The following is a 16,516-nucleotide window of genomic DNA, read 5'->3' as shown; positions in this document are numbered from 1 at the left end:
CACCAAATGAATTAGGGATTCAGCTTTTGACAGCCCCATTCGAATACTAACAGGTGAGGTCTGCTTAACACTGTGTCTACCCTTTGCGCCGAGGGCTATTCTGAGAGCTAAGCTCTACTGCAGATACTCCTCCACCAACCAAAACACATTCATGGGCCTCTGAACCCTCTCTAGCTTGCTTTATTTTAAAGGAGCTATATAAGCAGTAAAAGAAATTACACTAGCACCTTGCTCTTTATCAGGCATAATGAATTGCCTTCTCTGGCCTAGTGGTTCTAACATCTATTTAGATTACAGAGCATTTTATGCTAAAAGGGTCTCTGTAGGCTATCCTAAAATAGTGATATAGTGAATTCTACCACATCAACTAGGAAAAACTTCACTAATTGAAAATACAACAAGATCCCAAGTATCTAAGCCTCCACATTCAAAGAGTAACAAAACAAACTTAAGGAAACTGCATTTCCAAAATTCTCAGGAACCGGTTATTTGTTATTTGTTTACCTGTTTTGTTTTACCAGCAAACAACAGAACACCAGAGTTCAGGAAAATTTTACAGGGCAAAAACCCTTTAGAGAGTGAGAACTTTTTCTCTTCTCTCTTTGAACTAATTAGGAGACTGCCAACATTAAGGTCCTGCTATGGAGCTCAGTTTGAGAATCACTGTTCCATCTAAATCCATAAAACAATTGGGCTGAGGAATCTGGGCCCATTTCCAAGGTCTGAAAGTCATGATGATACCTGGATCAGAGAGAAACTTCTCAGACTCAAAGACAGCAAATACAACTTGGAGAACCCAAGGCCCTGGTTTCCTGTGGCTCCGACTTACAATTCGTCTTGTATGTTGTCTGTGAGTTTGAAGAGCTGCTCCTGGCCTTCTGCCTGGCTCTCGGAGTAGCGGGGCAGCAGGCCCTGGGGCCCGGTGCAGCAGCGCGGCTTCCGGACCCTCTGGGCTTGAGTCCTAGGTGAGGAGAGGGACAAAAAGCAAAGAGGTGAGGGCTTAGTGTTAAAGCCTTTTCCCGTCCCTCCTCGTCTGAGACGAAAGCACACCTGACACAGGACATACTCTAAAGCTGGTGACCGGATTTAAAGCACACGGTAAGAAAGTGATCAAGGACTCCGGCTGTGAACGGGGAATCTGGCCTTTGCCATTTTCCAGCCGTGACCATGGACACGTCAGTTAGCGTCTTCAACCCTCAGTTCCAGTTTTCTCTGTAAACAGGGTGATGACACCTGCCTCACAGGAGTGCTGTGAAGATCAAATAAAATCTTGCCCATCCAGCCCGTGCTGACAGAGGTGGGCTGCCCACCAACGGTGGCTCTTGTCCTTGTTCCTACCACTGGACTTGCAGGTGGCCACACTTTATTTTCTAGGAATGCCTTTGGGAGAGGCACCTCTGGGTTTGTAAAGGGTCGGGAGGAAGAGGGAAGGATGCTGGGCATTAGTAAGCACACACAGAGCGTCTCCACTCCTTCCAGGATGAGCTCAGCTGCCTGGGTGTAGGATGAGGGGCACAGAACCAGGGGAGGGAGAAGAAGGCTCTCTGGACGGGTCCCAGGCCACAGCCTGGGATGCTGCAGAGGCTCTAAGCTGTGGCCCGCAGCTGTCGGCTGCCCAAAGGAATCTGCTTTGCTATGGCTTTCAGGGTAGGCTGGTGTTGTCTTTTTCCACAAACCATATACAGGGTAATGGATAAGTACTTTTTGGTGTTTTCCTAGAAACAGGAGTCCATATTTGTTTTGGAAAGGCTGTGCATATTTCAGATGACTGATAAGAGTGTGCCTGGTCTGTCCCAGGCCTTGTACTTGGTGTACTTTTCATTATTTGTTCCTGGATTCCACTGAAGCAAAACACCCTCTCTAGACACATCTAAAAGCGATGGCCAGGCTCACACCCGGAATCAGCAGCCAGAGTCGTGTGCTCACAGCAGTGTGGAGACTTACCTGCAGGGGCAGATGGGGCCTGGGGGCGTTTCAGGGTAGAAATATGCACAGAAACAGTCAGAAACGTGCCACAGGCAACAGGGTGGATTAGCTGCAAAACTGGGACGACTCAGAGCCCTCCTGGACCCACGTTAGCACTTGGCCTATCAGGCCAGGCTCTCCCAAGTCTCGGGCCTGGGTAACGTCTGCCATGAGCTGGAAACCCAGAAATCCAGGGATGATTTTTTTTAAAAGTTCAGTAGTAAGGATGCCTCCAGTACTACTTGTTGTGCTCTTCAAGTAAGACTAAAAAGAAGTCTTGGCAATCTGTGCTAAGGGACTGGGTAAAAAACCCATTTTATTGCTATCATCTAGTCGCCCACTCCTGCTGTGCAGTCTCAATTCCTTCTCCAGGACTCAGGTCCTGCTGGCTTTTGACTTTTTTTTTTTTTTTTTTGCCATTTCTTGGGCCGCTCCCGCAGCATATGGAGGTTCCCAGGCTAGGGGTCGAAATCGGAGCTGTAGCTGCTGGCCTATGCCAGAGCCACAGCCACGCCAGATCCAAGCCACGTCTGCAACCTACACCACAGCTCACGGCAATGCCAGATCCTTAACCCACTGAGCAAGGGCAGGGATCGAACCCGCAACCTCACGGTTCCTAGTCGGATTCGTTAACTACTGCGCCACAATGGGAACTCCCTTGCTGGCTTTTGAGACCCCCAACGACTGGCTGGAAGTAGGGAGGGCAGTGAGGGGATCTGCTGTTAACCCCTCTCGGAGAAGCCTGACAACTACTGTTTTAAGAACTAGGGGATAGAGGGTAGTGTACTTTTCCAAGGAGCTGAGTCCTGTTCTTCTCTCTGTGCCCAGGGAAACATCTATCCAGGACAGACCAAAGAGCATCTTTTCCTCAAGACAGTCCTACTGTTCCGTCAGCCCTAAAGCTCTCGAAAGAGGCTGGGGCATGGCAGCAGGAGCCCCGAGCCCCCCAGGAGGTCACGGCAGGCCTGCCCCCTCCTCGTCCTCAATATACAGTTTCATTCTGCCTCTTCTCCCCACGTCTTCCCCAACCTATTGGGGGGTTCGCCCACATACACCCCTAATCCACTGACTTCTCCATTCTTCTCACGACTAACAAATGATCTCTGGATTTGTGCTGGCCTGTTACAATCATCTTACAACTTATTCTGTTTCCACGCCTATCCGTTCTTCTCACAGCAGTGAGAATGATCCTTTCAAAAACAAGTTAGATGAAACTGGTCATGAGCTCGAAACACATTTGCTTCACATCCCAAATATTTTAGATAAAATATTTGCTTATTGCTTGGCTCCCCATCTGGAATGTAAGCTCCATGAGAAGAGGGACTTTGTTTCATTTGCTGCTGGGTTCATGGTAGAGGAGCAATAAATATGAGTTGAATAAATGAACGGAGGTATTTGGAGAGGGATGGGGGAGGGGGTTGGTGATACACAGACCATTGGACTATTGAGCTAAGAAGGAATGGTGACACGCAAACTTTGGTGGAGAGATTACAGATGACAGATTCTGGACTTGGAAAGTCAACAAAGTTAAAGAAAAATGTGAACCAGCTAAAATCCCAACTTCTGGACAGAAAGGTCAAGGGTGTGTCTGTCCAGTCCACTGATCAAAACAAAGGATGGGGCATGAAGGCCAAGACAAGACATTAACATCTCTGTTGACACATACTTTCCTTAAAAGAAATCATCTTCATTAGCAACCAAAACGGGGGGGGGGGGGGGGGGAAACGCTACCAAGTAGGAGAAAGCTGAGTAAGAGTCCTACCTCCTCTGGTGAGATCCAAGGGAGCCAGAGCAGCCAAGGACCAGTTTCTGGACCTGAGCTCTTGGGTCCCGCATCCTGGAACAACTACAGAGTTGCTGCGACTATAAGTCAGCGTGGCCCATACTGGCACATTATCAAGAGCTCCCTGGTGCATACAGCTGTTTCTTGACTCAGTGGCCTCCCTCCAGACTTTCCCCAAAAAAGTTCATGATCCAACCTCACCTTCGCTCTTAATGCATTACCTTCTAACCTGCAATCCGTAAACCCACCCAGAAGCAGGGAATACAGAAGCAGAGCTCTTCCTTCCTGGGCATGCACTGCCTACTCATCGAGTTTCTCGTCTGTCTTCCCAAGAGGCTGCAGACCATCTTCCCATTTCCAGGGTCCTCGCTCCATGACTGACCACACACCAAGCGAAAGTTGGATGCGGTGGTCAGGTCCTGCTGCCCGGAGGAGCTCACTGTGGCCTTCAAGGCTCATTGGTCACACAGACCCAGGAGAGAAAGCTTGATTGTACCATAAAAGGAAATGCCATCTCTCTTATAGTCTTTTTTTCTTTTTTTGTCTTTTTGTCCTTTTAGGGCTGCACCTGTGGCATATGGAGGTTCCCAGGCCAGGGGTCTAATCGGAGCTGTAGCCACCGACCTACGCCAAAGCCACAGCAACGCCGGATCCGAGCCACATTTTCCGACCCACATCACAGCTCATGGCAATGCCGGATCCTGAATCCACTGAGCAAGGCCAGGGGTCCAACCCGCAACCTCATGGTTCCTAGTCGGATTCGTTTCTGCTGAGCCACAACAGAAACTCTGTCCCTTTTTTTTTTTTTTAAATTGAAGTACAGTTTATTTCCAATGTTGTATTAATTTCTGCTGAGTACGAAGCCACTCAGTTATACCTATGCATTCTTTTTCATAATGGTTTATCACAGGGTACTGGATATAGTTCTCTGTGCTGTACAGTAGGACCTTGCTGTTTTTTGTAGTCTTATAAATATGGGGACTGCTTCTATAAGGAGTGATTTAGATATAATCTTACTAGAAACAGAATTGGACTGAAGGAATTCTTCCCACAATCTCCTACTGCCTTATCATTGTTGGTACTTAAAGACTGTGAGTTCTCCAAAACTCAACTAAAATGTGAACTTCTGAGGTCCAAGTTGGGAGGTTGGGGTGTGTGGGGGTTAAAACCACTATAGGCGAGGAAGTTTCATCCCAAATTGAAGCCAGCAAAGAGTTTAAAAGTGATGCACTTCAGAGCAAGCCACTGCGTGAGGGACCTGTTTTCTTCACATACGGATGATGGAACTAAAACTTCAAATAGGCTTTTGAAAGCAGTCTGACTCTATGTGACGGCAATCCTAAATTTCTTCACTCTGTGATGCAGTAAAGTGGTGTGTCCACTTTCAAGTGACTGTTCTGAAGTGGCTTTCATGTGTGTTCCAGTGAACCTCTGAGCATCTGGAAGGAAAGCACTCTGTTCCTTTTGGCTTTAAACTGGGCTTTAGGACTAGACTCATCATTATCCTCAGTTCAGGGGTCACTACCATCATTGGCCTTTTAGTTATTTTAAATGACAGAACAAACATCTGTGAAACCACTATTCCTAGCACAGAAACCCCACTTGACCATAACTGGACTCTGTGTGGTCCTCTGGCGCTTCCCTCCCCCTCCCTGATCCTCTTTCAGCTCTGAGGCTTGTATTTATCATTCCCTTACTTTTCTTCTGCATCTAGTCTTATCACATGTCAAAGTATGCTCTGGTACAGCCTGGTTACATTCTCTGGTTTTTATTGTTCTGGGATTTTGAAAAAGGATGGCACTGCCTTTTTATGTTCTGGGACTCATTTCTTCCTCCTCGAAGTCATATTGCTAAGATTCAGCCATTCTTTTGTGTGCAGCTATAATTCATTTATTGTACCAGCTTATAATTATTCCACTGGATGAATGTACCGTCATTCATCCATCTTCCTGCTGATGACACAAGGATCATCTCTAGGTTGAGCCATCACAAACGCCGCAGTGTACATTCCTGTACTCGTCTCCCGGGGAACCTGGGCAAGCATTTCTTTGGGTATTTATCTAGGAGGTGTTTGCTGGACCACAGGGCATACGTGTTCACCTAACAAAGATAATTCAAACTGTTTTCAAAGTGGCTGGGCCAATTTACGCTCCCACCAACACCGCATCTCAGAGAGCCTAGTGATCTATGTCCTTTCCAACACTCGGTATTGTCCGGGGCTGCACTGTTCAGTACATAGCCGCTGGCCCCGCGTGGCTACTGAGCACTTGAAATGTGGCTAGCGTGACTAAGGAACTGAATTTAAACTTTTTAATTTAAATTAACTTAAATGTAAATTGCGTATTAGAAAGCGCTGGTCTAGTCTCTTCAATTTTTGCTGCTCGAATGGGTATAAAACAGGATCCGTCTTCTCATGCCCACCTTCTCCTTTCAACCGAGAGCCTAAGGAATCCATTGAAAAAATGTATGGTGTATTCATACATTAAAAAAGTGGAGCAGACATGGAGCCTGCCCATGAGCGCCAGAGCAGAAAGGTCTGCTTCCAAGCTGCTCCCGCCCATCACTGCTGGACCATGCTTGGATCCTGCTCGGGCTTCCTCCGCTTGCTCTGCTCCTTTTCTCATCATCACCTTCACTGTCAAGACGTGCTGCCTCTTGGGCAGGGTCTTGGTACCCCGATCCTGGGGACAACGGGTCATTAAACAAGAGGTGGCAAAACTTCACCCGCTCACCACCCATTCATCGACAGCATCTCTCACCGACACTCGACATAAAAGGGAGTTTACAGCATGCGTCTGTTTAGTGCCTGTGCAGCAACACTGCCTCCGAACCTTTGTTTGGCGCGAGGTCTGCGGTGTTCATAATTGCTGCCAGCTGCGGGGCTGTCGGCCCTCTCAAGCCCTCGGCGGCTGCGGTTTATAAATTTCACAGCGTATAGAAAGAAGCAGGCCTTCCAGTCAACCAGCTAATCCAAAATGTCAGCACCAACCCAACTGGAGCTTTGAACTCCATGAACATGTCAGGGAGTTGGCTGTGCGGCACGGACGCCTCTCCCCCTGGGGAAGGGGTTGCTGATACAGTGGCTGATACACTGCAGAGACGCACCGAGTCGGGGAGATCAATGCAGAACGCGGCTGCATCTGGCCACTGCTGTCGGACGTACGCTGGGGGCCAAAACCAAAGATCGGAGGAATGAAAACAGCCCATGTCATTTTCTTTAAGCAACAATAAATCCAAACAAGGTGACCAGGGAGATGTAACCAATTCCACTTGGTTGATCTTGCCTTTCAGCCCGAGGGTCAACAGTTGGCCAGCTATTATTTGTTCTTCGCGTATATGATGAGTAACTATGTCATAGTTCTATTAGTTGAAGACAGATGTTGTACACACATACACGTACCCCTGCACAGCTTGAGTGAAGATATTAGTCGGTTGAGGAATGTCATGGCCAACGTCTATCAACCGAGCGAGGTTCAAAAACAATCAGTAAATGGGGAGAAAGCGTGTGTGTCAAACATGTGACTTCCTAGCAGAACAGAATGTTTATTCACCTGATGACTGCCATCTTCCTTAGGGGCTGTGTGTCCTGACCCCAACAAAGTGATGGATTGTGCTTGCTATCTACTTTTGTGTGTGTGTGTCCAAGACTTTTGTTTCAATTAAATCTTTTACTGATATGTACTGTGCTCGACCGAGCACAAACAATTAGGCTGTCTCTTTAAATACTACCTGCTAATGAATGACAGCTACCAGATACCAGAATTCTTGATGAATGGTTCAGATCAAACATTTGGCAGCTCTCTAAAAGGAATTCAACAGTCTATCTATCTAAACCGTGCTCTCTGCACCGGAGTGTTTGAATTGGTTACAACTTCCTTTGAGACACACTGCAGCGCAGTGTCTGGATGGGCAAGAAGCCTGACCTCTGACCTGCAGCCCTCTCCTCACGACTGCATCCACCTGCAGAGACTAAGTGGAAAAGCTCTTCTCCACAAACACATTTTACTCCCCTCAGTGCAGACTGCAATCAAAGACGCGGGCAGAGGATGGAATCCTGGAAAGTCTGGCCCAGTTTACCTGAGAAACTCTTCCCCATAGTCCCCTGACAAACAGAATCCCACTTTCCAGAACCTACTCAGAGATAATATTCCACCCAGAGGTTTAATAATTAATAACCACTGAGCTCTGGCTGCGTTAAATCCTGAACCAAGAAAACTGTACCAAACATCTACTATGATAGTCTGGAGGTTGAACACGTGAGAAGAAGAAGGAGGGAAAAAAACGTTGGACAGAAAGAAACTGTCTATCAGTAGCCGTTGGTTCCTCAGGGAAAGTGCTGACGGAGGAAGCACACTGAGAGCCCTGAGCCGGCTCGTGTCTGCCTCTGCCTCCCCATCCCCACCCCATTCAGCGAACTGTTCCTGAGCATGGGCCATGCCAGGCCTCTAAGAAGAACAGAGATTAATCGAGTTGCCAGGGAGCTTCCTGGAGGCTAATGGAGGATAAACAGAACGGGCGACTGCAATGCAGCAGGGGGCACTGGATGGAGGCCGTGCAAAGTGATGGCTGAGGACAGGCTCCGGAGCCAGGCTGCTGGGATCTGAACCCCAGACCCACCATTTACAAACTGTGACCTATGGTAAGTTGTGTAATCTCTTGGTGCCTTGGTTTCCTCATCCATAAAATGGGGATACCAGTGAGGAGTAGGGCAGCCAATACACGTACAGTGCTTATAAGAGTGCCTGGTTCATAATAAGTGCTCAATAAAATGCTGCTGATGCTGATGACAACCATGATGATGTGGTCTCTGCAGAGGGTGTCACAGGTGAACCGGAAGGGCCCTAACTTAACTTAGCCTGGGTGGCCGAAAGCCAAGATAGGCTAGGATCTAACATCCAGTCTTTGTCTCTCAGTTTTCTTATGGGGGAAACTGCTTCAAACTTTCTCTTTTGCTTTCTGGTTAAATTCTACTTACCCCTCCCTAGAGTTCTGAAGTCATCTGAGTAACGACACATAAAATCCCAACAATACAACTGAAGATGTGAGAAAGATGTTGATTCATAAAATTGTTAGAAATTATATTAGTATCACTGCTAAGTTTTTAGTAATGGGACATCCTGCAGTGGGGATGGAATTTCCTGGGCTGGGCCTTCTCCTGTCAGTGGGATTCACACCTGACTTGTTTATAGGGGTCAAGGCTTCCTATAACCTAACACATGTTTGGGGGACCCCATGACATTGCAACTGTGACAGCTGGTAGGACTAATGCCAACAGATATGCCTATTGGGATTTCAACTCTAAGAACAAAGCTAATGAAGAGCCTTTTTGTTCCTAGTCAACTAACGGCCTCAGGGTGAGACTACTTGTTCGTGAAGCTGGGGGGAGGGGGAGGCAGACTCGCTTCATACAGAATTCTAATCAAGTGGATAATGTTATCCTGAGCGTACAGCCTGATGGCCCTGGATTTCCTAAAAGGCCTAGCTTGTGCATGCATTCTGGAGTTGCTTTGTTTTTTCAAAAAATAGTATAAATTGTATTTATAAAGTGGGTTGCAACTTTCAATATCCCTCCAAAAACCAGGCATCTACAAATGCAAAGCTTCATTTATGATCTGAGTACACCATTCTGATTCAGAGAGTGCAGTGTGTATAGGAATCACTTAAGCCACGGTCAGTCTCCTCGCTAACCTTGTCACCTCTAAAATACTGATCCCAAGTTAGCTCCCATGTGCCAAAATACACAATTCCTGGTAAAGTGATTCTGTAGCTATGACGTACAAAGTCTAATGATAACAAGCTGATTACATGAAATAAACCCGATTATTTTCCCATTGATTTCTGGCAAATAATTACGTCATTTCTTCTTTTAATCTCTACGTTATCCACATTCTCCAAAAGTTCATCTCTTTTAAAAGAGGATGGAATTTAGGAACAAAGTGGTTTACCACCCCCCCCAACCCTGACCCATGACCAAAGCCAGGCAGGTGTGGGTGCTGCAGTCCTCTGACAGCCTGTCTGCTTTGGGATTTGTTTGCTTTTTCAAGATCACCTATTCATCAGGCTGAAAGTTTTACACAACCTCTTACTATCAGGTGGAGATGAGATGGAAAAGGAAAAGAGGGAACAAGAGAAGATACTTCAAAAACGGAAAGCATCGAAAATTAGCAGCTGCCATGAGAAAGAGAGTTTAGCCTTGCACCCAGGATCTATCTCAGGCCCGGAGGTTAGACTTTAGGTGGTAGCGGGAGAAACTGAGGCCCTGGAAGTGTCAGCGACATAGCATACATCCTCTTTCCAGCCAGCAACCTCTTCCAGGGAGGAGCCTCGCGTTCTGCGCCAAGCCACCGCCTGGAGAGTGTGGCGAGAGTCGAATGGAAGCTAAGAGGAGCCAGAGCTTTCTGTCTTGTACGCATCGCTGCATCCCAGCACCCAGTGGGTGCTCACTACACAGACAACAGACGAAGAGAACGAAGGCCAGGCAGGACCGATGGCAAGGGAGGCAGAGCTGCTGCTTCTGCAGCCCAGGGAGGGGAGAAGGAGCAGGCCGCCATGGAACTCCTCCTCCAGACCCGGGCGGGGAGCTGGTAAGAACTCAGGAACCCCTGGGGCACAGGAATGCTGGTCATTCCATCCTGGAGGGACACTAGCAACTTACTGACCTGGGCGATGTTCTCCCGGGGCAGTGAAGAGCCGCCTGGGGGCCTCGGGGGAACTTGCACCACCTGCACTTTTCCAGGAGGGAGAAGAGCGGGGGCGGGGGGGGGGGGCGTGAACTCTGGAAACGCTCAGGGGTCTGGCTCCCTAGGGATGGTCCAGTCCAGGGATGACACTCAGCACTTGAGCAGCTCGGAACCTTCTGACCATGGTGATCAGATCTCTGCACTAGCCTGAGCTCCAAGGAGAATTTCTCCAAAGGAGGGTTCCTGCATGGCTTGCATGCTTTCAGCCCCAAGTTTTAGGTTCTTTGGACCTAGAAACTTAAGGGAATCACAGTCACCCACTCCTCCTCACCTTTCTTCTGATCAGCTGGTGCTTTTTTATTGTTTGTCCTCAAATTGAACCTATGGCTGAGGTTTCTCAGAAGCCAAGACCACCTCAGGGCAAATCTGTCCTCTGCAAACAAGACACAGCACCTGCCCTTCCAACTTGGGTTGAATCAGCTCCAGCCCATGGTGCCAATGCCCTCAAGAGGACCTTGGAGTTTTTAGACAAAAGAAGAGATTTCTCTGTTCTGGCTCTTGTCACAGTGCCCGAGTGTAAAGTCAGGGCAGGAATAAGGCAAAGAGAACATCCGTGTGTCTGAATGGGGACTGGGTTCAATGGGGTCCTTTCTCTTGGGCAGGAAGGAAGCAGAACTCGAGCTGGCAGCGAAGTGATACCCTTCAGGGCCTCAACAACAGGTACGTTTCTGCCTGGTGCTATGACATTCAACCTGGTGACAAGAGAGGATTCTTTATTTGGTGATAAGGAGGTCAAGCTGCCTGATAGTTAAGTGCTGCCAGTGTGAACACGAATGGGACTGGCTGCCCTAGGCCATCAACCCTTGGCAAACTGGTTTGTTTGGTCTGGACAGCAAACAACATTCCACACTACTGGATTTTTTTTTTTTTTTCCTCCCAGATCCCCTGCGGCCCCATCACCCCCCAAACCTTTTTTAAAAATTACAATCTGTTCTGCTGTCTCAAGTTACATTCTGTAAATAATAAGCAACACTGATGAAATGCAAAAAGCTGAAAATTTGTAAAGCAGAAAGATCTGCAGTATGTCCCACATCTGTGTCACATTAAACACGCACTCAACAGATTTGCGGATTCCTGTCTAATCAGCACACAGGGGTGACGTGGGCCAGAAGTGCTCTCATGCCACATGCCACAGCAGGGCTGAGGGCCACCGAAGGCAGGCTCGGAGGGGCAGAAGTTGAGCCCACAATGCCGACGACACTTGGCTGCCAGCCTGCTTCGGTCTGGGTCCATGTGCACTGCAGACTGGAGGGTCACGGCTCTGGCCGGGTCATGAGAGAACCACGGCTCAGAACCCTCCTTCTCAGTCCTCAATGTCAGTGAAGCTGGGCCCGTGGCAGTTAAACTAAATAACATGTTTGAATAACAAAATGTCTCATTTGAAGGAGTTGGCTCCCTATACACTAAATGACGACAAAATAAAAATAGAACAGAAGGAAACCAATTTAAGTCCATTTGGCAAAATGCTTCGAGGCTACCAGAGACGTTAGCTGCTGTGCCAGGCAAAATGTGACCCCTTCTTTATTTCTTCCAAGCATTTTACACGCACGGATGCACGCGGGAACATACACGCACATGTGTATGCATGCGTGCAGGCACTCATACGACCATTTAAGAAAAACTGGCAGAGCATAAGAGAGAAATTAGTGTATTTTAAACTTGTGGCATCGTGCTGAGTCTCTGGATGATTACAAGGCTCCATGTTGGAAAAAAACAGATTCAGACTCAACAAAGAGTCCTGAAGTAGAGGAGCATGTGAGCCTCTAAGGACAGCATGTGGCCACCTCAACCCGCTTTCTTACAACTCCAGGCGAAAAGACAGCAGGACTAAGAGCGCTGGGTCACCAGGGACACAGTTTGTCTCTACAGCTGCATTTACCGAGCGGCAACTACTCCGTGGGCTCTCTAAGCCTCACTGCTTATAGAGGATATGTTTCACTGGCACTGCATGTCACAGAGGAGGAAGCCGGGCCTCGGATTAGGAAGTTTGTCCAAGGCCATTCAGCGGGTTAGTGGCAAAGCCAAACCTGATCTTGGGTCTCTCTGGTTCTCCTGGACACAGTGAACTTCTTATCAGCATGACTGTCGACGGAGATTTCTTTACTAAGGCCTCTGAGATCATAGCTGTGTTGAGCAATCTGAGGACCTGAAGGCAACGGCGAGCGCTCAAGCAACTTGCAATCCAACTGGGAAGACACCTAGACCCCGTGTCAGTGACACAAGCGCTAAGGAGGTCTACACGCTACAGAGGGCAAGACGGGCTTCCTAGGAAGGCTAGCTCAGCCCTGCCAAAAGGCACGACAAGCTTTTTATGACAACAATGTACAGCATCGGTATTCATCTGCCGGGTTCTACCATGGAGATAGTGGTAGACAAATACTCAGAAACAGGAAGAAACATGGAGCTCTCGTTGTGGCTCTGCAGGTTACGAACCCGGCTAGTACACACGAGGTTGCGGGTTCTATCCCTGGCCTCATTCAGTGGGTTGAGGCTCCTGTATTGCTGTGGCTGTGGCATAGGCCAGTGGCTGCAGCTTCAATTCGATCCCTAGCCTGGAAACTCCCATATGCCACGGGTGAGGCCCTAAAAAAGCAAAAAATAAAAAAGGAGGAAACAAATAAGATAAAAGCTGGTTAACAGACCACATCACATATAATCTAAAAACATCTAATTGAAGCCTCATTCTTGGAGTTCCTTGGTGCTCAGCAGGTTAAGGATCCAGCATTGACACTGCTGTGGCACGGGTTTGATCCCTGGCCTGGGACCTTGTACATGTCACAAGCACGCAAAAAAAAAAAAAAAAAGAAAGCAAGCCTCATTCCTAAAGCTAAAGCAATTGAACGTAGAATTGTAAGCAGTGCCAGCTCTCCTTTTATAGTCATGCTGCAGACATTAACTTCATGAATGGAATTCACCAAGTGACTAATCCACATTTTATTAACATGTGGAAGAAAGATAGGTACTAATGTGGATGAGAAACTGATGAAATGACGACCCCTGGAAGGGTAGGACCAAGACAGATACAAATAAACAAAAACAAATACATGAGGAAGAAGACAAATGCTGACCTCAAGGGTTTAAAAGGGGGTGGGGTGAAGAATATACAAGGATAATTTACAAAACAACTCCGAGCGGCCAAATAAAATATGAAAACATGACACAACAACCCTAGTTACGGAGGAAATGCAAGTGTTAGCACTGAAACATTCACTCAGATGGGCAGAGACTTCAAAGAGTAACAACGCCTTGCTGTTAGTAGAGTATCTACTTAACATTCTCCATGGAATTCTCAATGAATGGCCAGGTGGAAGGGGGGCTGGGGGAGGGCTGGAGAAACCATCCTTCTCAAGTACCCTGGGTGGGAGTACAAATTGTTGCAGCTTCCTAGAAGGCGATTTGTAATGTGTTTCAAAATAGGAAATGCATTTATTTACCCTTTACCCAGAAATTTTATTTTTAGAAATTTACCCTAAAGGGAGAATTAGACACAGGAGCAAAGATGTATGTAAAAGATGCTTAGGATAGCTAAATATTGGAAACATCCATCAAGAAAGGTCTAGTTAAGGATGTTGTTGTATATGTGCAATTTAATATTATATGTTAAAAATGACTTACTAACATTATGTAATGTTAAAAATAATTCACTTTTTAGGCATCGGTAGTTGTGCCTAGATGATGCACAGTCATACATACACACCGTATTTACGTGCGTGTGTGTGCACACACATATACATGCATACAGAGATATCTGGAGGGTTATTAGCCACCTCTTTGGTGATTATGAATGGCCAGTGGGATTGAGTTATTTTTCTTTTCTTTTTAAAAATAATAGTACCCTTCTTGTTGACTTGCTGTAAGAATGAAAGAATTTGTGCAAGTTCCTTGGAACACTGACTATACACTCTACGTGCTCACACGTTGTTACAATTTTCAGAACAGTTCACATTTGTACATAACTTTACACTCACACGATAGAACTACTTTTTTTTTTTTGCCACACCTGTAGCATGTGGAAATTCCCCGGCCAGGAATCAAATCCTCACCGCAGCAGTGACAATGCCATATCCTTAACCTGCTGAGTCACCAGGGAACCCCTAGAACTACTTTTTAAAAAGATAATTCAGGGAGCATTCAGGCACAAACACCCAAATGTTTACAGCGCACTTAAGAAGCAGAGAGTACAAATTCCCATGATGACATAGCATAGATAAGCACAGGTGGGCGCAGACTAGGGAAGGCCTGAGAATGGCAGACTTTGTCTGGAATGGCTGTCAACTGATAAGGGGTGATCTGAGTGAGGATTTCTCCAAAGGAAAGGGCTGCAAACTGACCATACTATTGCTTCTCCCAAGGACCGGAGGCATGGCCCATGCTACACTGGGCCTCTGTGGGAGGCCTCCTTTCCAGGCCATCTGATGGACCTTGCCAGCACTGTCTGGCTTTCTGAACCTGCACTGCAGGAGCCAGGTCTTCTCTTGCTTGCAGTCAATGGCCAGCTCAGAGCAACGAGTGGGAGGTGCTAAAGCAGGGCCAAAAGGGACCCGGGTGCTCATAGCATTTACCCTAAAGAGCCCCAGGAGGCAAGACCCAAACTACAAAAGGGGTACTCCAGTTGCAAAAGGGGTACCTCCACGAATGGGTAAAAGCGAAAAGCACTCTGCCTCCCAGCTTGCCCGAAATCCCCTTCCTGCTCACCCAGGGAGAGAGAACATCTGGACCTGGTTGCGAGGCTCTCCAGCTGCAGAGCCACTAGAGTGAAGTTCGTGTTTCGCTGGAAATTGCATTTCAGGGGCTTACAGACTGTCCTTTCTGATTCTCATCAGGGTGAAGTACAACCTAGAAGACAAGCTGGTTCAGAGCCCAAATCAGCTTGGCTTTGAAATGCTCTCCTCTCCCGATCCCTCTTTGAAAGCAGAATTAATGGTCCAGGTGGTGAGAAGTCAAAAAAAAGAAAGAAAAGGGGTCATCTCAGGTGCATTTCTCTGCCTTCATAAAAATCAGAGTCTCGCCCTGGTCAGAGCCGGTGCTGAACCTTCAGAGCACTTGTCCTCCTAGGAAACAAGAGCCAATGAGACTAAATCCACATGAGTGGCTGGGCTGGGGCTTTCCTCTACAGGAGGAGAAAAAAATGTGGATTCCAAATGGGTTAGAACTTGAGAGCCAAGGTGGCAGAGGGGAAAGATACTAGACTCTTATAGACCGAGGAGGGAGAGGAGGAAAGCCCCCCAGGCCTGGTGCCAGCCAGTGCTTGTGCTCCGACACGTGCTTTCTGCAATCGGCCTCCCCAGGTTCTGGGACCCAAGCCTACAGCCGCGCTGGCCCTCCTGCCTGGGCCACACTGTGCCTCTGGGAAGAGCAGGTGCATCCGGGAGCCTGTCCCATGCAAAGGCCTCCAGTGCTTCCTGCTATGTTAACAGTGAACATGAGACCTCACCTCTAGCCTCTCCCATCAGCCGGGGCACTGTCTGTCTCTCCCTCTGGACCCAGGGGGCAGAGGCAGTTAGGGAGGGTGAGCGTGTGGCTTTTTCCAGAGAACAAATTCCTTGGAGGGGAGAGAAACAGGTAGGCCGGGGACAGCCCTGATGCTGACAGAGGAGGGAGAGTCACACACAAGGCAAGAGATGAATCTGGGCTGCTGCTCTTCACTGCTCCCTTTCTGGAGGATGGCTCAGATGCAAGCAGATCTGACTAGGCTTCCTTCTGCATGTGACATAAAGCCCTGGAACTTTCTAGTGCTGCTTTAAAATTTTTGCAGATAAGAATCTCTATAAAGGCTGGTTTGTAGATCATCTGGCTACCTCATGGCATCTTTAATCATTGTTAAAGAGAACAAAAATGAGTCAAAAGAATAGCAGAATTTCTTCCTACAATTTAACCACTCACTCTCCCCCAAGCATTTCTCTCTTCGCATCCCAAAAGACTAGCCATAGCATAGCTCCTTGATGCCAAATGAGCCCAAATAAATGACAAAGAGAAATCCCAAGCAGGTGCCCCATTAAAAGACACCCAGTACCAAGGTCTGGTAAAC

General features: G+C 47.6%; 1 protein-coding gene and 1 long non-coding RNA gene across 22 annotated transcripts in view; one reads left to right on the top strand and one right to left on the bottom strand.

The window, feature by feature from the left end:
• VPS13D (vacuolar protein sorting 13 homolog D) overlaps positions 1 to 16,516 on the bottom strand; it is a 256,641-nt gene that overhangs the window by 14,547 nt on the left and 225,578 nt on the right. For all 20 annotated transcript variants that reach the window (XR_002344906.2, XR_014807064.1, XR_014807062.1 and 17 more), the window contains one exon: positions 830 to 961. Coding sequence is in view for 6 of the 20 variants with exons in the window: in XM_021095374.2 (XP_020951033.1) it covers positions 830 to 961 (132 nt within the window). In the remaining 14 variants the exon portion in view is untranslated. The remainder of the gene's footprint in view (positions 1 to 829; positions 962 to 16,516) is intronic.
• Positions 7,975 to 13,529, top strand: LOC146402562 (uncharacterized). 2 transcript variants are annotated; one of them, XR_014807074.1, is made up of 3 exons: positions 7,975 to 8,387; positions 10,047 to 10,332; positions 11,091 to 12,875. It is a non-coding gene; the product is annotated as an uncharacterized LOC146402562 (long non-coding RNA). The 2 variants fall into 2 exon arrangements; XR_014807073.1 differs by having other exon boundaries at positions 8,099 to 8,387; positions 9,841 to 10,332; positions 11,091 to 13,529.

Source organism: Sus scrofa, chromosome 6 (genome assembly GCF_054392235.1).
Source record: "Sus scrofa isolate SSC_HxYL_T2T_F1_AM1 chromosome 6, Sscrofa_HxYL_maternal_Yorkshire_Landrace_v2.0, whole genome shotgun sequence".
Classification (NCBI taxonomy): Eukaryota; Metazoa; Chordata; class Mammalia; order Artiodactyla; family Suidae; genus Sus; species Sus scrofa.
The sequence above is the reverse complement of the archived record's forward strand: the minus strand, read 5'-3'. Positions and strand labels throughout refer to the sequence as shown.